The sequence below is a fragment of the Chiloscyllium punctatum genome, chromosome 1 (assembly GCF_047496795.1).
Source record: "Chiloscyllium punctatum isolate Juve2018m chromosome 1, sChiPun1.3, whole genome shotgun sequence".
NCBI classification, from domain to species: Eukaryota; Metazoa; Chordata; class Chondrichthyes; order Orectolobiformes; family Hemiscylliidae; genus Chiloscyllium; species Chiloscyllium punctatum.
In genome coordinates, this window is record NC_092739.1 from 36,657,794 (window position 1) to 36,681,220 (window position 23,427).

Here is a 23,427-nt window from a genome sequence, read left to right on the forward strand (position 1 = left end):
AAGTTGCATTGGATTCATGCGTATTGGGATTTGAATAGTATTCATACAGTTTCACAAGATCTGGATAAGATCTGGTGGCATTAACTAGTTCCAATCCAAGAGTGTTGAATTATTTCTCTGTGGCCTTTGTTTGCAAAGAAGCATTTGATCTAATTTGTACTTTACCATGTTTTTATAATGCAGCTTGTGACAAGACATGTGCCACTTGTCAAAATGAGTTTGAATGCATTTCATGTAAGGAGCCGCTGCTAATGGAGTTTGGTCAGTGTGTACCTTCCTGTGGGGAGGGGCTATTCCAGGATCAATTGCAGTGCTCAGGTATGGCCGTGAAAACCAATGGTTTGAATTATTCGGAATAATTTGTAAAATCGTACCACAGCTTCTAATCTGTTATCCTTGCTTACTATAATCTGCCAGTTCTGCTCATAACAAAGCTTTTCACTGTACTTTGGTACACATGACAGTCAATCAATATTCCATTTGTCTTAATGTCTGTATTAACACATATTCAAGATAACGTAAATATTTTGTCATTGCTTCCACAAATTGTTTTGAAGTAAAAGACTTGGATTTTCCATTGGTTTTGCCTGTTCTTCCACTGTTACCTCAGCAAATGATTAGTGAATTCCCAGGCGATTCAGTACAAAGTGACTCAAAACTGTTAGTGGGTACTGGTAACAAGTTTAGATTTTGTTTGCCATATTTTACATAAGACAGGAAGTAGGTCATTCAGCCCTAGCCCTTGGGCGGCACGGTGGTTCAGTGGTTAGCACTGCTGCGTCACAGCACCAGAGTCCCAGCTTCGATTCCAGCCTCGGGCGACTGTCTGTGTGGAGTTTTCACATTCTCCCCATGTCTGCGTGGGTTTCCTCCGGGTGCTCCAGTTTCCTCCCACTGTTGAAAGATGCGCAGGTCAGCTGAATTGGCCGTGCTAATTTGCCCATAGTGTTAGGTGCATGAGTCAGAGGGAAATGGGTCTGGGTGGGTTTCTCTTTGGAGGGTCGGTGTGGACTTGTTGGGCCAAAGGGCCTGTTTCCACACTGTAGGGAATCTAATCTAATCACCCAGTTTTTCAATCACTTATCTTGTGGTTGATCCACAAATCAGCTCCATGCACTTGACATTGTCTTGCATCTTTAACAGCCTTACCCAACAAAATTCTCTCCATCTTAGTCTTGAAAATTTCAGCACCCTTAGCTGTTGGGTGAATGAGTAGCAAGTGTTCAGTACTTACTTAAGCTGGGTAGTGCCAATGAAAATTAGAATCAACGAATAGAATCATAGAAGCCCCACAGTGTGGAAGTGCAAGAGTCCACACTAACCATCCGAACAACATTCCACCCAGACCTACCCCCCCCACCCTACACTTGTCACCCTGCATTCCCCATAGCTAATCCACCTAGCCTGGACAAAATTGTTATTGTTAATTTTATTTATTTTTGAATTTTAATTTTTTAAAAATTATTTTCACATTTCCCACTACTTGTGCAATTATTTTGAGTATAATATTTCTTTAATGCCAAACATTCCTTCAGTACAACCTGTTCACTCGTAGGCAGAGATCTGCTTTAAGTTGTGTTAAGTTTAAGATAAATGTATTTCTTTGGAATTTTGCCAGCTTCTGTGTAAGGACATCAGGAAAGTCATAACTCCATGGATTCTTGGATGTGTATGCTGTTTTGAACCCATGCTAAAATTATCCATGGACTGACTTTCAACCATATAATTTTTAATTTTTAAAACCAGATTTCACATTAATGGCCAGTTTGCATACTATCCAAATGTTTATAGTCTTTTTGGTGTGCCATAACTCTGGCTTGTCTGCATTGGGAAAATGAGTCAAGAGTGTGGTGCTGGAAAAGCACAGCATCTGAGGAGCAGGAGAATCGATGTTTCGGGCAACCTGGTTGAACATACCGCAGGAGAGAGCCCTCACACTCAGTTAAAAACACATGGAAAGATAGTAGATTTAAAAAAACGTGAGGAAATTATTTGTTTACTTCTGGGAAGTTCCCAAGTGCCTTTTTAAACACCATACTGAAACCAATGCCTTCTACCATCAGTCATCTGAGTTCTCATTTTGGTGTGAATGGAGCTACCACATGTTTGCTTTAGTTGTGTGAGATGCAATAAACATCTATCTGTCTGTTGTTCCATGATATGCATTTCAGTACAAAATTGTTGTCATGGCATCTTAGTTATTTTTTATTTCTACAAATGTTTGCATTATCCTTGTTTTATTTAAATTCTGAAATAATAAAAAAAAGGCATCAAACCATGATATCAACTCATAATTCTGTAAGGTTATGTATGATATTTTAGAAGTTATAATTTATTAAAAATAATATGTTCTTCAGGGAGGAAGCTGTTAATTCTTGCAAGCCGTAAAGGATTTTAAAAAATGGAACTGAAATATGAGAAGACTACAACTTCTCGTTTGAATCTCGTTTTCCTGGATTTACTTTTTACCCTATACTTCAGACAGATTTGTGAATCTAATTTTCTTTAGTTGTAGGAAAGAGCTAAGAAACACAATTCGTTTTGCAGAAATATCATTTTAAAAACCTTTTGGTTTAAATTGTATTGACAAATTGTATAAGCACAGGTACTAACAAACTAGTGTTGGGATGTGGTCTACCCTGTGCTCATGCACATAGTGACTTTTCTTTTGTCACTCTTGACAAAAAATTTATTAAGTATCAAAAGGAAATTATCAAACTCTTTTTTGGTGTGGTTTACTCATAAATAAAGCTTTTTTTTTGTATAAGGATATACCTTATACAGATGGACCCTGGATAAATGTTTGCTCACTGACCTGGAAGGTTCATTTTCAGACATTTCGTCACCATACTAGGTAACATCTTCAGTGAGCCTCCAGACAAAGCACTGCTGGTGATTCCTGCTTTCTATTTATATGTTTGGGTTTCTTTATGTTGGTGATGTCATTGCCTGCTCTTTTTCTCAGGGGGTGGTAAGTGGGGTCCAAGCCAATATGTTTGTTGATAGAGTTCTGGTTGGAATGCCATGCTTCTAGGAATTCTCATGCGTGTCTCTGTTTGGCTTGTCCTAGGGTGGATGTGTTGTCTCAGTCGAAGTGGTGTCCTTCCTTATCTATATGTAAGGATACTAGTGAGAGTGGGTCATGTCTTTTTGTGGCTAGTTGATGTTACATGAACGTTCAGCCACTTGAACCTGCTTCAACGTTCAACAAGACCGGTGCTGATATTTTGTGTTTCAAATTCTGTCATCCCACCTACTCCTGATTATCTTTGATTCAATTTCCCAACAAGGATGTAAACACTTCTGTTTTAAAATTATCCAGTGACCCCACTTTCACTACCCCTTGAGTCAGAGTTCCAAAATTGCACAATGCTCAATTAAGATCCTACTCAACTGCCTAAAGGTGTGACTCCTAGTTTCAAAATAGTGCCCTTTGGTTTTAGATTAGATTACTTACAGTGTGGAAACAGGCCCTTCGGCCCAACAAGTCCATACCGACCTGCCGAAGCGCAACCCACCCATACCCCTAACCTAACACTACGGGCAATTGAGCATGGCCAATTCACCTGGCCTGCACATCTTTGGACTGTGGGAGGAAACTGGAGTACTCGGAGGAAACCCACGCAGACACGGGGAGAATGTGCAAACTCCACACAGTCAGTCGCCTGAGGCGGGAATTGAACCCGGGTCTCTGGCGCTGTGAGGCAGCAGTGCTAACCACTGTGCCACCGTGCCGCCCACTACACTGACGGACAATGGAAACATCAAGCTGAATCTTACATCCTTTTGGTAGATCTGAGTCATGTCAGGTTTTTAGGAGGGAATTTTAAATTTTTTTATTATTCATCAATTTACTGTGAGCAATCACTTGCTTGGCCAGCATTAATTGCCATCCCTAACTAGCCACAGAGAAGGCACGAGGCAATCAAATTGCCATGGTTTAAGAATCAATCAAATTGCTGTGGGTCTGCACTAACGTGGGCCAACTGAGGATGTCCTGCCTCAAAGAACATTAGTGAAGCAGATGGGTTTTACAATAATGTGGTTATATGGTAGCCATCAGACTAACTCATTATTCCAGTGTTTAACTGACTTTTAATTTCACTATCTATCATGGTGGGATTCGAACTCAATGCACCATATGCCATTTCATCCATTTCTCCAGAACTTTAGTCTGGAATACTAATTCGGTGATATCATCACTACACCACTCATAATCCCAAACTACAAGGCCAAGCAAACCTTCTTGCTGTATTTCACCAAACTCTCTCGTTCCATGATCTACCAACCCATCCCATCACTGACATCCAATTCTGCCTCCATCTTACCATTCCATCTGAGAACACCTTTGTACCAAGCAGCTATCTGTGGAAACACCAACATCCTTTATATCTCTGCAATCTTTGAAAGGTTGCTGTGTATCCAGGAAACAATTAGTAATCTGACAATGCCCCTCACTGGCAACGTAAAGCCACAGTGCCCATTGCACACAGCATGGCTAGTACTCTGTTGATCATCCAATCTCATTCTCTGGCATTAGTTGCTGTTTAACCACCAGACTACACCTGTCTGTGGCTATGTCCTGTCTGAACGTTGTCTCAAAGTCAGTGCTGCACTTTTCCCAGTGCCAACTGGAAACCTGCACCTTGTGATGGTCCAGTAAGGTACATCACATGCAGGTAAGCACGCAATTAGTAATCCAGAGTTGTTTACCTTCTGAGGTTTTACGTTATAAATTTGACAGATAGTGCCCCAGAAGAGCCTCTTTCCTACTTCTGCCTGTCATTGATATTGATGTCCTCCCTCCTGCAAGAAGTTCTCCAGCCGAAAGCAGATAGACCGAACCCGAGCACTGGAAAAACAACACAGCAATTACTTGCTTTTCACTGCAGAAATACAGTGTCAATCTCCTCACTCGACTGTTCCCTACCACCACTACATTCCTTTCTGTACCCCTACACCCACACTGGTGGCTTTTTGTGTTATGGTAAGTTAACTCATCCAGCTCAAGCAATGTGATCAAAAAAAGCTAACTTGTCATTAATCTAAAAACTGTTTGTGGGACCTAGTTATGTGATAAACAGGTGCCATGTTTGTTTGTTCAGCAGCAGTGATTGCAGTGATATTTTGAATAAATGAAGCACATTGAGATGCTTCTTAAAAATTGATAACCTTATGTAGCAATGCAGTTTTGTTATTTCTCCTTCACCTTTAAGCTACTGGATATAGTTTTGTGGAGTCTAATGTTTTGAGCACTCTGATGCCACAGCTAATTTGAGTTGAATTGGAACATACCTTGAACATAGTGTGAAATAGCTCATTTTGGGCTTAGGTACAAGAAAAAAAATGTCAAATATTCAATAAATACTTCCATGTGTCTCAAAATGGCTGCTAATTATTTTCAGTGTCTTGCTTGCACAGCATTTTTGCTTCACTTAAATCATGTTTTTAATTTTTAGAATCATACAATTACATTTAAATTGGAAATATATTACACTTGCTTTATTAATATTAATTTTATCGAAGTGAAAGACTTTAGTGCATTTCACACGCTCGTAAAGGTATAAATAATTCCACTGCCACTAAATTAATTTTGAAGTCTAATCCGTGTGTGCATATTCTTTGTAGCTAATTACTGCATACATTCCTTATAAATTGCTAAGATAAATAGTCAATTATTCTGCATTGATTAATAGGAAGACTTAGCTTAAGACATTAGGAAAGCTCTACTCTTATCTGAATGGTGTCTTGAAACCTTCTACATCCACCTGAGCAGGCTATGGTAGAACACCGTATCCAAAACATTTTCGACAGTCGAATACTGCTTTAATACCAGCCAAGATTATGTAGACATCTGTGACTGCCAGTAGTGCTTAGCAAACCTCATAAGCAGCACATGATGTGAATAACTAGTTAATCTGAATTTAATTGAAAAATTAATTTTGGCAAAGCAACAGGAAAGGGTTCTCCTTCTCTTGAATAGTGTGAAATGGATTTTTTGTATATCCACCAAAGCCGACATTGCTGTCAGTTAGTGTCATCTGAAGGACTTTTGGCAAGGCAGTTACTCCCACAGTCATACATTGAGATTATCAGCCTTGGTTCGGCGCACAATTCTTTGAAATGGATCATATCTGTAAACTTCTTGCCCCTTTCTATTTTTTCCAATTCCTCTAGCCCATGTTTTAGCAGCATAGAATAGGAACAGTCTGGAAGCTCTTCCTCTGAAAGAATATCATGGATTTCTGCTCTAGTGAAGGCATGGGTTGGTGATTGAATCAGATATGCTGAAACAGCTGTTCTCCTTATGATAGGCGATCTGAGGATTTGAGAGTCAGATTGTGCTCCGTTTTCGATGCCTGTCTGGGGAACCGTGATGAATGTGAAGAATTCAGTTGTCTGTGATGCATGATAATATTGTAGCTGCTCTGTACTTGTAAAACAAAATGCTCAGACGTTGGTTCAGCCATTACATGGTGGCATTCCATACAAGGTGCTTTACATCAACAACTGTGGGGACCTAATAATGAATGAGCTAGAAAGATGTACGTGATTCAAGCCAGACTCTCTGCCCTGATGATATAGCACACTTTTGCTATCTTATTGTTTGTTCTTTTTATAACAAGGTTAAGGAAAATAAATTATTCAAACTTGTTAAAATTACATTAAAATATTCATTTACAAATTATGTTGAAGTGTTAAATGTCGATTGGTAGTATCTTATGTCATCATTCGTGAAATCAGCTCTATGAAATAGTATTAAATGATGAAAGAGATTCTCTACCACCTCCCATCTGCTAAGGTTATGGCCATGACAACATTCCAGCAATACTGCTAAAGGCTTGTGCTCCAGAACTAGCTGCACCTTTAGTTAAGCTGTTCCAGTATAGCTACTAACACGTCCATCTACTCAATGTGGAAAGTTGGCCATGTTTGTCCTGAATACACAGAGCAGAATAAATCTGACCCCATCAGTTACTACCCCTTCAGAATACTCTTGATCGTCAATGAAGTGCTGGAAGATGCCATCAACAGTGTTGTCAAGAAACCCTTACTCAGTAATATTCTGTCTCAGTGTTCAGTTTTGGAGCTTGGGTTCTGCCACTTGGCTCATTCTCTCATAGTAGTCTGTTCCAAACATGGACAAAAGAGTTGACCTTAAGCAATGAGGTGTAAACGACTGCCCTTGATATTGAGGCAGCATTTGCCTGAGTATGGAATCAAGGATGTCTCGCAAAACTGGTGTCAATGGAAATAGGAGACACTGTACTCAGATTGGAGTCATATATAGAACAAAGAAAAAAATTTATGAAGTTCAAGATTGATTATCCCAACTCTAGAACATGTCGGTTCTAAGTTCCTCAGGGATATTCCCACTACACACGAGAGCTGTTTATGTTGTAGTTTTGTTTTCCTAATTGGTCTATTCAGTGATGTTGTGCCGTACTTCTGGAGCAGGTTGGATTTGACCTTGGCCTCCTGGCTTCGAGGCAGCACACTACAACTGAGCTCTAAGATGCTGCAGGGTAGCTTTTTTTCAGCAACCTGTTCAGAGATGCCGCGACACCTCAGGAGCAGTGGGACAGGAACATATAGCCCTCAAGGATTAGATGTAGGGACACTACCACTGCACCACAAGTGCCCTAACACCCGAGTGATGTAATGTCCTCGGTTTAACCAACTTTAGCTGCGTTATCAATTATTTTCTCTCCATCATAAGTGAGAATGTTCGCTGATTGCTAATGTTTTGCACTATTTGTGATAATTCAGATACTGAATATGCTGCAAAATCTGGAAAAGATTCAAGCTGCTTACAGAAGTAGCTAAAAAGGCTTAAGAGAGGAGACCAGAGGGACATAAAAAGCAATAAGAAGAAATATTATAGTTATATAAAGAGAAAGCAGCTGGTTTAAGAGTATTGTTGGCCCACTGAAAACTGAGAGTGGGGATATTGTCAATGACCTTAAGAAGTAGCAGACATGCTGAATGATTTCTTTGCTTCAGTATTCATAGCTGAAAGGAGGATAGCTTGCTACAAGTGCCAAAGCAATCAACAGAGGATAAAGGGCAGGTTCTAAATAAAATTAGCTTCAGTAAATTGTCAGTGGTAGGTGAATTAATGGAACTAAAGAGTGACAAGTCCCCAGGACCTGATTGCTTCCACTCACAGGTGTGAAAGGAGGTACAAGAGCACATTGACAATTTATGCTTAAGGTATTGGTAATGTTCCCTGGATTGAGGAGCTGTACCTCTGGATTGGAAATTTGCTCATGTCACTCCACCCTTTAGGAAGGGTGTTAGAGGGAAACCACGGAATTTCGGTCCAGTTAGCCTAACATCCGACGTAGAGAATTTGTTGGAACCTATAATTGATAGATTAACTGATTACCTTAAATAATTTTAGTTAATCAGTGAAAGCCAGCGTGGATTCATGAGGTGAGGACATGCCTAACAAACCTCAAGGGTTTTTTTTGAAGAGGTGACAAAGATGGGGGGTAGAGGTAAGTCCATGGATGTTATTTATATGGACTTTCAGAAGGCTTTTGATAAAATCCCACACAAGAAAAGATTAGCTAAGGTGGAAGCCCATAGAATTGAGGGCTATTTACTAACATGGATGGGAAATTGGTTGAGTGATAGGAAACAGTTCGAAGAATGGGAAAGTAATTGGCAGGATGACTTGATCAGATAGACCAATGGGCTGAGGAAAGGCAGATGGAATTTAATTTAGATAAATATGAGGTGCTGCATTTTGGAAATGCAAATCAGAGCAGGACTTATACACTTAATGGTAAGGTCCTAGGGAGTGTTGCTGAACAGAGACCTTGGAATGCAGGTTCATAGCTCCTTGAGTTACAGGTAGATAGGATACTGAGGAAGGCTTTTGGTATGCTTTCCGCTATTGGTCAGAGCACTGAGTAGAGGAGTTGGGAGGTAATGTTGCGGTTGAACAGGACATTGATTAGGCCACTTTTGTAATATTGCGTGCAATTCTGGTCTCCTTCCTATTGGAAGAATATTGTGAAATTTGAAAGAGTTCAGAAAAGATTTACAAGGATGTTGCCAGGGTTGGAGTATTTGAGCTATAGGGAGAGGTTGAGTATGCTGGGGCTGTTTTCCCTGTAGCCGCTGAGGCTGAGGGTGACCTTAGTAGAGATTTGTAAAATGAGGGCCATGGATAGGATAAATAGACAAAGGTTTTTTCTCTGGAGTGGCAAGTCCAAAACTTGAGGGCATAGGTTTAAGGTGAGACCTAAAGGGACCTAAGGGGCAACTTTTCACACAGAGGGTGGTGCGTGCATGGAATGAGCTGCCAGAGGAAGTGGTGGAGGCTGGTACAATTGTAGCATTTAAAAGGCCTCTGGGTGGGTGCATGAATAAGAAGTGTTCAGATGGATATGGGCTAAGTGCTGGCAAATGGGACTAGATTAATTTAGGATATCTGGACCGAAGTTGGACCGAAGGGTCTGTTTCCGTGCTGCACATCTCTATGACTAGTCGAGTCCCGCATAAATCTGTGGTCGGTCCTCCATTATTCACAATATCTAGTAACAACTTGGATAATGGCATAAAAAGCCAAATATGCAAATTTGCCAGTGACGTAAAATTGGGCACCATTGTATACATTGTTGATGATAGCATAAAATTATAACAGTATGTTGATAGTTTAGGTGAATGGGCAAAGCTGTGGCAGATGGATTTTAGTATAAGTATAAGCAGGAGTGAGGTTATGCATTTTGGACCAAAAAAGGGTAGATCAGGTTTTTTTTATAGATAAGGCACAAGTCAAATACAGTGGAGTTAGGGGTTTAAGTACAGAGTTCATGAGCAGGTGCAGAAAATAGTAAAGAAGGCTAATGGATCACTGGCTTTCACATCTAAAGAGGTGGAGAATAGGGACGCAGTTACACAAAACCATAGTCAGATCTCACTGAGACTATGGTGAGCAATCTGGGCACCACAACTTAGGAAGGATGTTTTGGCCCTGGAAGGAGCTCAACACAAGTTTACAGGGGTGATTTCAAGAGTTAACTTTTGAGGAGATAGTAGACCTTTATTGTCCAGAATTTAGAAGGTTAAGGTTATCTAATTGAGGTTTTCAGAATATTAACAAGAAAAGAAAAGTGGATAAAGATCAATTATTTCCACTGGTTAAAGGGTCTTGGACCAGGCCATTCAGGAGAAATGATCCAAAGCACTTCCACACACAGAATAGTGGAGGTTTGGAACACATTTTCTCAAATAGCAGGTGATGCTAATTCAATTGTTATATATACATCTGACATAAACAAATACTTATAAAGTAAGGGTATCAAGGGATATGGCCAACATCAGGCACATGGAGTCAGGTCACAGATCAACCATAGTCTTGTTGAATGATTGGGCAAGCTCAAGGGACTGAATTGTTTACTGCTGTTTCTATGTTCCGATTATTCACACCAGACAAGTGGAAAAATTGGTTGTCTCCAACAAGAGAGAAACTAATCATCTGTCTTTCACATTCAGTGGCATAACTAGCACTGAATTGTCTGTTATTAACGTTCCAGGGATGACAATTGACAAGAAACTGAACTCAACAGTCTTGTGTGGCTCAAGGAGTAGGCCAGAGACTAGAAATTTATACAGTGTGACACTCAACTCCTGTGTTGTTAAGGTCTTTCCACCATCTGCAAGGTGCAAGCCAGGAGTGTGTTGGAATTCTCGTTCAAATTAGCCTGAGTAACTGCAACTCCAACAACACTCCAGAAGCTTGACAGCATTCAGGATACCACAATCCATTCAAGTAGCACCCAGTTCACTAACTTCAGCATCTTATTTCCTCCACTGATGGACAGTGGCAGCAGTGTATACCATCTACAAATGCGCTATGTTAACTCACCAAGGCTCCTGAGATAACATTTTCCAAACCAGCGACCTTTACTACCTTGGAGAACAAGGGCAGTAGACCCACAGGAACAGCGCCATCTGCAAATTACTTTCCAGTTGCACACCATCCTGACTTGGAAATATATATATAGCTGTTCCTTCATCTGTTACTAGGTTAAATGTTTGAAATTCCAATGCTAACAGCTTTGTGTGTGTATCTGTACCACATAGATTACAGCAGTCCAAGAAGGCACCTTCTCAAAGTCAAATAAGGTGAGCAGCAAATGCTGCCCTTGAGAGCTATGCCAGCTTACATCCCACAGAGAAATTTTTTAGTGTCTCAGCAGAATTTAGTGGGCACCTACAATTTTCCTTGTCATCAAAAAGGCAGACATTCTTCAGATGTAAACCTAGCCAGTAAAAGATGAAGGTCACTTGGTTATAATGAATGTTCAAGGGAACCAGACAAGACATCATACTGCTAGTCAAGTTTAAAGCAGTAATGTTGAACCATGTTAACATAATCAAGTGTGGCACTGTTACAGATAGTTGAGCACTGGATTAATTCTGTTCAGTACAAACAATCCAGCTTAAAATAGCTTTTTAAACTTTAGATTAAGTGTATACTCCTGGCACTTTACTACCTTTTGTGACAAAATTATGGGTAAAGTTTCATGTATACTATTGTGATACAGTGTTTCATGTAACTCCTGTCCACTTTCAGGATTTTGGTTTGTGCCTTTTTTTGTGTGTCTCCTTGATGTACCATTCATGACATAGAAGGATAAATATTAATGTTATTTTTAAATGGTGTCCCCTGTTCAAAATCTAACTGGTCTTGGTGTTAAAAAGTAAATTTAGGGGAATGTACCTTCAATTGAATGTTCATATCTATTACTTGTTCACAAAACTGACTTTATTATTTTGATCTTCACATTGAGTAAATTGCCATTTCAGTGGGGATAGTATATGGTTGGCATGTGGCTTAGAAGGCAGTGAATGGTTTCTGATAAAAGTCCCAAGACCCAGTAAGTAATGCTGTTGACTAACTGCAAGAAGTTGTAAGGTAATTTGGAGGTGGAGGCTTGTATAATCTATAGTTGTGTAATATATATATTATATGTGTATATATATCTAAACTACGTTTAAACTTATCTTTCTCAGCCTGCCACAAATCCTGCTTGATATGTCATGGCCCTTCAGAGACAGATTGTGTTCAATGTAGAGATCAATCGCATCTGCTGAAAGCTGGTGTCTGTGTTGCCAACTGTGGGCCTGGCTATTTCATAAAAGATGGCCACTGCCATGGTAAGCCATGATGTTTTACAGCAATTCCTTTTAAGTTTTTCTGAAAGCATTCATTGTTAGCTAATCAGTTATGCATCTATGTTTTATGGTATATGTATGAATCATTTACTACTCATGATATTGTATCTATAGTGTTATGGTTGTGTATAGGATTTAACCTCTTGTACAGTTGATGAAATTTGATGGCAGTGATGTGGGTATGGCTGACTGGTTGGAGAACAGGTGGTAAATATTTTTCACTTCTCAGGTGGTTATCTGACATAATTAATGTCTGAGGCAATCAACTGGTTAGCATCCACAGAATTCAGAATCTCAAGGAAGGAAACTCTGCCCATTAAAAGCTGTTGGCCACTTCAAAGCTGCAGCTCTCCATTGTAGGCAGACCCACTAGCAATGGTGACAATAACTGCTTAGGGACTCGGGGCCAATAGTGAGGTTGAAGGGGAGTTGGGGGTAAAATCAGAATGGTTGCTTTCTGCAGCTACACTCTTAGATAATGCAGGTCCTTCAATTGGGCACTAAGTGCCTTTGAAAGAGGCCTTTGACGCCAATCCTGATAGAGTTTGTATAGTGACATTCAGAAAGAACAGAAAAGTTGTGACACTTATTTAATCCTTCAGTCACCACTCATTTCTGGTATGTTGAGGTTAATAGTGTCCATTAGCTCGATGATGGATCTAACTGATAACCCAGCTTGAGTGGAATGATGTTTTTCTCCCATGTGCCTGGTCTGCCTCCTTCATAATTGCAGGATATTTTCCCATTACCAGGAGAATGGTGTGCAGCTCCTCCCATAGTTAGGTCAGCTGCCATGTTTCCCACCTTTCCCTAATGTCAAGTCTTTTGCTGTACCCTGGTGCAGCCTCATCAAAGCTGCTGTAAACCCATTCAGACATTTTCACAGATGAAAATCCAATGGACCATGAGATATTGCAGGTGATTTCAATTGTTAACAAGTGTAATTGAAATTTTAAAATGGTGTACCATCTGCAAATTTCTATTCAACTCCTCTTCCATAATCTGAGAGACTTGTGTGATAATATTATCTTGCTCACCTGACATCATCATCACAATTGACGTAGGAGACAGGAAAGCAGTACCTCCTGCAAAATCCAGCCCATTCAAAAGGAACTTTGTCCTTGTCTTCACAGCAGGAACACCGAAATAGTGCGCAATAGGGATCCTTTAAGAATTTCAAATTTAAAAAGCAGTCGGTATAAATTATTAAGTGATGCAGGAGGAATTAATGGCAAATAGAGGCAACAACTTCCTTGAACCTCATGACTTGCTTTTTAGGACTTTAAAAAAGGAAGCCGTAGCGAGAGCTTTCCCTTTTTAAAAAAAATTAAAATCTGAAGAGTCTGTTTCTGTGCTGTACGACTCACGATTGAGAATTATTACTTCAAATATTATTTGTATTGATGATTTTATTTCATTTTTGGTCTTGTGCATTTGAAGGCAGTTCTCCAGCTGTAGTTGAAGTCAACACCCACTCGGCCTTTTCATATATTAGACAATAGGTGCAGGAGTAGGCCATTCTACCCTTTGAGCCTGCACCACCATTCAATGTGATCATGGCTGATCATCCTTAATCAGTATCCTGTTCCTCAAGCAGTGTTTTATTTTAGACTATTCTTGAATGCTCAACATTACTTTCAGAACATATGAAAACACTCCATCATAACAAAGTGTTTTTGCTACATGGGAGCAGTCCTAAAATTTTACTGAAGTATCTGTAAGTAGAGCAATTGCTTGAGGCACTAAAATCATACATTAACTTAAACTGATTAGCTGCATATGTGAATGGTTTGGCTAATTGGCTTATACCATTTTACTTAGAAATAGTTTCATCTGTTTGTTGCTTGATTTCTTTTTTTCTCCTCTTGTGCAGCATGTGACTCATCCTGCTTGACTTGCTACCATGACAACCCAAAATGCCTGACGTGTTCTGAAGGAAAGGTTATGCACAATGGGAAGTGTGCCTCTCATTGCCCTGACGGTTATTACAAAGATGTGGCTAGTAGATGTGCAGGTAAGAACTAATGCTGTGCTAATGAGTAATAAGGTCCACATTTCAACATGAAATTAAATAACTCATCTGTGTTATTCGTACAATCTTCATGAAAAGTACTGTGTAGGAACAGCTCATTATACTGTCAGACTGAACCCTATTTATATTTATTTGACTTCCAACATAATGATGGGATGTGATATACTTTCTTATAGAGTTGTAGAGATGTACAGCATGGAAACAGACCCTTCGGTCCAACCCGTCCATGCTGACCAGATATCCCAACCCGATCTAGTCTCACCCAACCCTTCCTATTCATATACCCATCCAAATGCCTCTCAAATGTTGCAATTGTACCAGCCTCCACCACTTCCTCTGGCAGCTCATTCCATACATGTACCACCCTCTGCGTGAAAAAGTTGCCCCTTAGGTCTCTTTTATATCTTTCCCCTCTCACTCTAATCCTATGCCCTCTAGTTCTGGACTCCCCCACCCCAGGGAAAAGATTTTGTCTAGTTATCCTATCCATATCCCTCATAATTTTGTAAACCTCTATAAGGTCACCCCTCAGCCTCCGATGCTCCAGGGAAAACAGCCCTGGCCTGTTCAGCCTCTCCCTATAGCTCAGATCCTCCAACCCTGGCAACATTCTTGTAAATCTTTTCTAAACCCTTTCAACTTTCACAACATCTTTCCGATAGAAAGGAGACCAGAATTGCACGCAATATTCCAACGTTGGCCGAACCAATGTCCTGTACAGCCGCAACATGACCTCCTAACTCCGGTACTCAATACTCTGACCAATAAAGGAAAGCATACCAAACACCTTCTTCACTATCCTATCAACCTGCGACTCCACTTTCAAGGAGCTATGAACCTGCACTCCAAGGTCTCTTTGTTCAGCAACACTCGCTAGGACCTTACCATTAAGTGTATAAGTCCTGGTGAGATTTGCTTTCCCAAAATGCAGCACCTTGCATTTATCTGAATTAAACTCCATCTGCCAGTTCTCAGCCCATTGGCCCATCTGGTCCAGATCCTGTTGAATTCTGAGGTAGTCCTCTTCACTGTCCACTACACCTTCAATTTTGGTGTCATCTGCAAACTTACTAACTGTGTACCTCTTATGCTCGCATCCAAATCATATATGTAAATGACAAAAAGTAGAGGGCCCAGCACCGATCCTTGTGGCACTCCACTGGTCACAGGTCTCCAGTCTGAAAAACAACCCTCCACCAGTACCCTCTGTCTTCTACCTTTGAGCCAGTTCTGTATCCAAATGGCCAGTTTAGATTAGATTAGACTAGATTATTTACAGTGTGGAAACAGGCCCTTCGGCCCAACAAGTCCACACCGACCCGCTGAAGTGTAACCCACCCAGACCCATTCCCCTACACCTAACACTGGGCAATTTAGCATGGCCAATTTACCTAACCTGCACATTTTTGGATTGTGGGAGGAAACCGGAGCACCCAGAGGAAACCCACGCGGAGGAACCCAAGTTCTTCCAGTATTCCATGAGATCCAAGCTTGCTAATCAGTCTCCCATGGGGAACCTTGTTGAACACCTTACTGAAGTCCATATAGATCACATCTACTATTCTGCCCTCATCAATCTTCTTTGTTGTTACTTCAAAAAACTCAATCAAGTTTGTGAGACATGATTTCCCACACACAAAGCCATGTTGACTATCCCAAATCAGTCCCTGCCTTTCCAAATACATGTACATCCTGTCCCTCAGGATTCCCTCCAATAACTTGCCCAACACCGAGATCAGGCTCACCGGTCTATAGTTCCCTGGCTTGTCTTTACTGCCCTTCTTAAACAGTGGCACCACATTTGCTAACCTCCAGTCTCAGCAAGAGGCCCAGCAATCACTTCTCTAGCTTCCCACAGAGTTCTCCAGTACACCTGATCAGGTACTGGGGATTTATCCACCTTTAACCATTTCAAGACATCCAGCACTTCCTCTTCTGTAATCTGGACATTTTGCAAGATGTCATCATCTATTTCCCTACAGTCTATAGCTTCCATATCCTTTTCCACAGTAATACAGATGTAAAATATTCATTTGGTATCTCCCCCATTTTCTGTGGCTCCACACAAAGGCTGCCTTGCTGATCTTTGAGGGGTCCTATTCTCTCCCTAGTTACCCTTTTGTCCTTAATGTATTTGTAAATACCCTTTGGATTCTCCTTAATTCTATTTGCCAAAGCTATCTCATGTCCCTGTTTTGCCCTCCTGAATTCCCTCTTAAGTCTACTCCTACTTTCTTTATACTCTTCTAAGGATTCACTCGATCTGTCCTGTTTATACCTGACATATGCTTCCTTCTTTTTCTTAACCAAACCCTCAATTTCTTTAGTCATCCAGCATTCCCTATACCTACCAGCCTTCCCTTTCACCCTGACAGGAATAGACTTTCTCTGGATTCTTGTTATCTCATTTCTGAAGGCTTCCCATTTTCCAGCCGTCCCTTTACTTGCGAACATCTGCCTCCAATCAGCTTTCGAAAGTTCTTGCCTAATACTGTCAAAATAGGCCTTTCTCCAATTTAGAACTTCAACTTTTAGATCTGGTCTATCCTTTTCCATCACGATTTAAAAACAAATAGAATTATGGTCACTAGCCCCAAAGTGCTCCCCCACTGACACCTCAGTCACCTGCCCTGTCTTAATACCCAAGGGTAGGTCAAGTTTTGCACCTTCTCTAGTAGGTACTGAATCACAAAATTGTCTTGTACACACTTAAGAAATTCCTCTCCATCTAAACCTTTAACACTATGGCAGTCCCAGTCGATGTTTGGAAAGTTAAAATTCCCTACCATAACCACCCTATTATTCTTACAGATAGCTGAGATCTCCTTACAAGTTTGTTTCTCAATTTCCCTCTGACTATTGGGCCAGAAAATAATGCACAAAGAATTTGATATCACTGATATTTTGAGCACTGGAGAATGTTCAAAGGCGAAGCATTTTCTATTCACTGGCTTTCTGATACATGTTGATAGATGATAATTCCTTCTGTCATCTTTATTGGTATAATCAGAATTATATGGGCTATTGAATGGTTTCCTCTAACATTGGGCAAATAAGGATAGAGTTGTGAGAGGCAAAAACAGGAGTACTTCTTGTATAATGTTATTCACTATCTTCAATGTTGGAGGCTACCTTGAGTTGGAAATCATTCTTCCATACATTGAGATATTTACGTATTCTCTTTTCCTTGCTCAGTCTGCACTACAATGCACAGTATTCCAGTTGACAAATATCAAACTATGTCGTACCAATGCTCTACCAAAGCTGTCTAACTGGCATCAAAAGGTGTGGTGCTGGAAAAGCACAACCGGTCAGGCGGAATCCAAGGAGCAGGAGAGTCGACATTTCGAGCATAAGCTCTTCATCAGGAATGTGAATCACAACCACATGATGAAGGAGCAGTGCTCTGAAAGCTGGTGCTTCCAAATAAACTTGTTGGACTATAATGTCATGTTGTGTGATTTTTAACTTTGTACACGCCAGTCCAACACCAGCACCTCGAAATCATTGTTAATAATGCAACGTTTTCAGAAATTGCAACATTTAAATTTGTGATTTTGCTGAAACTTCTTTAATTATAGAGAAAATTAAAGTATTTTTGTTAGGATCAATTCTTTCCACACTGCAAGGAATTAGATTGATGGCCACACTTTATAATTCTCTATTATGATGTGATAATTGTTTAGTGCACTGTTATGTAGAGAGCAGATTTTGGAATTGAAGTGATTTTAATGCTAAACTGTGTTTGGATGTATTTTGCTAGACAAGTGCTTCGCAGCTGCCAGAGGAAGTGGTGGAGGCTGGTACAATTACAACAAATAAAAGACATCTGGATGGGTATATGACTAGGAAGGGTTGAGAGGGATATGGGGCCAAGTGCTGGCAAATGGGACTAGATTATGTTAGAATATCTGGTCGGCATGATGTGTTGGATTGAATGGTCTATTTCCTTTCTGTTCATCTCAATGACCCAATGACTCTAATTACTTGATATAATTTCCGAATTGCTAGTTTGGTCATCTGTTTAGATTCTCTCGCCTGGCTTTTCTGCTTACTTGTGCTAATGAGATTAATATTGTTTGCCTGATTTCTGTTCTTCCCTCCACAAATGCTGCTAGACCTACTGTGTTTCTCCAGTATTTTCTGAATTTACTATTCATGGTAACGCTTTTAATGTAATAAACCATCCCATAGGTGCATTACTAAACAAATCTACATGTGACTGCAGACACACAGACATGGGTCCACATTCCATCGATGCACTTTGTATCTTGTGACTTCCGCCAAAAATAGAACCAACCAATGTCGTATGTCCAAATCAGAGCCTGGAGCATCTAAGACAAATACTGATCTCACTACTCTTGACGTTCAGCAGAAGTGAGCCCTCCACCATGTCCCTGACTCAACCCCTTTTCTTTTTATTTGTATAAAATTGGAGCCTTGTTGTAAAGATAAACAGTGGGTCTGTTTGGAAAGTAGAAATGTATTGGTTTGTGGAGTGGGAGTAAGTGGGACTAATTGCTCTGCCAAAAAACTGCGAGAGGCTTGTTGGACTGGTGGCTTCCCTCATCGTGTACTTGTGCTCGTGAGTTGTTTGTTCTTTTATCACTTAGTAATTCCTAGCTCTAATCCATTACTTTCTTGTGTGAATCCACTGTTTATGTATTCACAGCTATTCCTGCTTCTTTGTTTCAGCCTGCCATATCTCATGTTCAACCTGCACTGGTTCGTCTGAGCATTGCACTTCTTGTTCCAACCACTTTTCCCGACACAAAGGCCAATGCCTTGTGGCCTGTCCTGAGGGATTTTATTCTGAAAATGGAGTGTGCCAAGGTAGGCAGAATGTTCACACATAATATTGTGAAATATAGTATGTATGATGCGGTGATTTTTGTTTGATAGTGACTAAAGTAAGTCCCATGTGAGATATGTTTGATTATTAGTCCCATGTTCTTCAGAATTTTCGTATGTTGCAGTTCTAATTGGTAACCTCACTAGAATTGCTTATTGCCTAATTTTGCTACGGAATCTGGAAAGAAAACATTTATCACTGACTTATGTGGGGTAAGTTTGATCTCCAAGATCAGATGGTTTGGATGCAAATGAGAAGTGCAAATGTTCACGGTTGCAAACTCTGAACCCAACATACCTGTTTTAACTGAGGCAAATAAGTGGGTGAGCCTACTCTGTGTGCTTCCATTATTTTCGACAAACCTTTTATATTTCAATCAATTTGAACATATTTACTGGGACTTGGGGAACCAATGTGTGAAATGGAGGCAAGAAGGGCTTGATAATGCACAACTTCTGGGTGAGGACGATTGGGAGAGGTTGAGTAAGTTGTGCTTTTACTCATTCGAGTTGAGAAGATTGAGACACCATCTTATAATAATAGGTAATAACTGATAATGTTATATGGGATTTTCACAAGATATGTACTGAGAGGCTGTTTCCTTTTGTGGGAGAGTTTAGGACCAGAAGGCATAATCTCAGAGTAAGGGGTCACCAATTTAAGGCAAAGGTGAGGATTTTTTTGCTAAGGGTCATGAATCTGTGGAATTCCTTATCAAAGAGGGCGGTCGAGGTTGGGTCATTATGTACTATCAAAACTGAAATAGACAGATTTTTAATCGGTAAGGGAATCGAGGATTATGGGGATAAGGTAGAAAACTTGAGTTGAGAATTATCGTATCAGCCATGATCTCATTAAATAGTGGAGCACATGCAATGGACCAAATGGCCTATTTCTGATCTTACATCTTATGGTCTTAAGAAAGTTTCAAATAGTAGTGGAACCGAACAACAACCAGGAACCATTTAGAAAATTCACTGCAGCAGCACACCAAGGTTTCTTCATTAGCGTCTTCCAAAACTGTGACCTCCACCACTGATTGGCAGCACCACTATCTGCAAGTTCCTTTCCAAGCTCCACACAATCCTGGCTTGGACCCGTTAATTTCTTCACGTTACTGGGACAAAATCCCAGAATTTCCTTTCTGATAGCTTTGAAGTGGGGGGATGGTGGCAGAGCAGTATTGTCACTGGGTTAGTAGCTGAAAATGTGTTGCTTGTGTTTCGGGCATGACTTTCCTCATTCCTGAAGAAGGGCTCATGCCCAAAACGTCGATTCTCCTGCTCCTTGGATGCTGCCTGACCTGCTGCGCTTTTCCAGCAACACATTTTCAGCTCTGATCTCCAGCATCTGCAGTCCTCACTTTCTCCTAGAAGATTTTAACCTACTGCGAATCCTCTTGCAAGAATGCCTTCCTTGAAGAAGCTCTCTTCCTCCCTCTACAAGGATTTCAGTGAGTCCCTCTCTCACTGCACACCCCAGGTCATCTCCTCTAGCCAGAAGCTCTTCAGCTACGTTCTCAAACAGACTCGCTACCACAGCCACATCTCCTTCCTCAGCACCTGCCTACGGAACCGACTGACCCCGCACGGACTACGTTCAGACCAACAAAATTTGGACCCAACCAGGACAACCAGTACCTGCAACAAATCCGAAGCCTCCAGCAACAGACCTCCCTCCGGATCCTCCGCTCCACGCTTGCAGCCATGCGCCGCTACCTACATTCCCTGCAATTAGACCTACCCCAGGTCAGGACAACGCTCTCACAGATTTGCCAAGGACCTCTACAATCGGCTTCTGAAATCACATGGGTGCCATTAACCACACGGCCGCTGCAGCCATGATGTTACTTCCATGATGTTACTTCCGCCCCCACCGACCTTGCAGCCTCCAAGATCGCCGCCCAGACAACCGCCTCCACGATCGCCAGGAAGACCATCGCCGATAGATTCGCGGCCTCCGCAGGATGCACGGCTATCGGGAACAACACCGTTTCTGCCATCGCCACAACCGCTTCCAGCCCCTGGGTTGCCGTCGCCGCAGCCACTTCCGTCCCCAGTGACATCACTCACCTGCACAACGACCATGCCGCATGCGTCTCCGCCCCCACGCCGATCTCCGTCACCACGCCTGACCCCGCCCCCACGCCAATCTCCGTTCGCACGCCTAATCCCAGCCCCACCCCGATCTCCATCCCTGCCCCGATTCCCGCCCCCACGCCTAACCTCCCCCCCCACTCCCAGCTCCAGCCGCACACCAGGTCCTAGCTCCCAGCCCTGCCGTTTTTTTTCACCATTCCTCCAGAACTACCCCTCTCTGAGGATGAAAGATCAGTCCTCGGCAGAGGCCTCACCTTCATTCCCCTATGCTCTCGGATTAACGAGTTCAACATGCGGCGAGACATCGAACAATTCTTCCGCCGCTTTCGCCTCCGTGCCTACTACTACAACCAGGATTCTCGCCCACCCTCTGGCGACACCTTCTCCCGCCTCCAACACACCTCATCCACCTGGACACCCTGTGCTGGCCTCTTACCTGCCCTCGATCTCTTCATAGCCAACTGTCACCGCGACATTAACTGCCTCAACCTCTCCACCCCTCTCACCCACTCCAACCTCTCACCCTCGGAACATGCAGCCCTCCACTCCCTCCGTTCCAATCCCAACCTCACTATCAAACCGGCAGACAAGGGAGGCGCAGTAGTAGTTTGACGCAATGACCTTTACACCGCTGAGGCTAAACGCCAGCTTGTGGACACTTCCTCCTACTGCCCCCTTGACCATGACCCCACCTCCCACCACCAAACCGTCATCTCCCAGACCGTCCATTATCTCATCACTTTCCTCATTCCTGAAGAAGTGCTCATGCCCGAAACGTCGATTCTCCTGCTCCTTGGATGCTGCCTGACCTGCTGCGCTTTTCCAGCAACACATTTTCAGCTCTGATCTCCAGCATCTGCAGTCCTCACTTTCTCCTCACTGGGTTAGTAAACCTGGGCTATTGCCTTTGGGACATTGGTTCAAATGTCACCATGGTTGGTAGAATTTAAATGCAACTAATTTTTAAAAATGAATGAATTAAATAAAAACTGAAATTGAAACTATGGTGCCATTGAAACTATCATCGATCATTTCAAAAACTCATCTGGTTCGCTGATGCTTTTTTTTAAGGAAGAAAATCAGCCATCCTTATTTACATGTGACTCCAGACCCACCGTGGTTTGATTGCCTCTTAAATGTCTTCTGAAACAGTCATGAAAGCAAATCCATTCAAGGGAAGTTAGGAATTATCAACAAATACTGATCTTGGCAATGATGCCTAGATTCGTGAAAAAATAAATAAATTGTGTGCCTACATTAGATGGGCTACATTTGTTCTATAAGGCAGGTCATCACCACTTCCTTCAAATCAATTAGGGATGAATGACAAATGTTTGCCTTGCCAGCAACATTCATCTAATATTAAAGAAGAAAAAAATATTGAACCTGCGCAATGTTTGCAAGCATGGAAGCAAAAATCCAGATATCTCTGTGGAGATGGTATTAAATGTTAGAATCAAACAATTTTATTCACAAGAGGTTTCCACTCTCTCTGTGCTGGTGTTTTTAATAATAATGTTGTTGAAGCTGATTACGAAACATGTCACACATGATGTTTCTTGATGCCAATTCTGCAGCACAAGTTTTCATTGTGTAGCATTGTCTGTTCCAGATTAGTAGGTGGTCGTCCTGTACCACATGTTACCTTGAAGACCTTCAATAACTTCAGCAATAGTTTCTCAACCCAAGGTTGAAGTTTCAACCAGAAGTGGGCATAGGTTCAAGGTGAGAGGGGGGAAGTTTAAGGGAGATGTGCGAGGGAAGTTTTGCACACAGAGAGTGGTAGGTGCCGAGAATTCACTGCCAGAAAAGGAGGTGGACGCAGGCGCATTGACATTTAAGAGGCATCTGGATGGTTGACATGAGTAAGGAGGGAATAAAGAGATATTGACTGAATAAGGCCAGAAGGTTTGTTTTTTCAGTTTAGTTAGAGCATGATGATTGGCACAGGCATGGGACGCCGAACGCCCTGTTCCTCTGCTGTACTTCCCTTTTGTTCTTTGTTTTATTAAGAGCTAATTTTCACAACATGCAAATATTTACATTGGATTTTTAAAGAATCATGTATAATACATTTCTGTAGCACTGCAGCTTTAGTTAAAAGAATGTTCATGAGATACGAGTCAGCTCATGTTCATTTCTGACTGATTCTGTTTTCCTTTACAAAATCCAACTCTCTAAGTGATGCCCCTAATTTTGTGATCAATGATGAAGAAACTGCTCTTGCCATTTATCTTTCGGAGAGGCTCGCT

General features: G+C 41.4%; 1 protein-coding gene across 2 annotated transcripts in view; it reads left to right on the forward strand.

Moving 5' to 3' along the window:
- Window positions 1-23,427, forward strand: part of fras1 (Fraser extracellular matrix complex subunit 1) — a 465,328-nt gene that overhangs the window by 231,528 nt on the left and 210,373 nt on the right. For both annotated transcript variants that reach the window (XM_072591717.1, XM_072591723.1), the window contains exons 14-17: window positions 184-318; window positions 12,031-12,174; window positions 14,066-14,206; window positions 18,920-19,057. In XM_072591717.1, coding sequence (XP_072447818.1) covers window positions 184-318; window positions 12,031-12,174; window positions 14,066-14,206; window positions 18,920-19,057 — 558 coding nt within the window. The remainder of the gene's footprint in view (window positions 1-183; window positions 319-12,030; window positions 12,175-14,065; window positions 14,207-18,919; window positions 19,058-23,427) is intronic.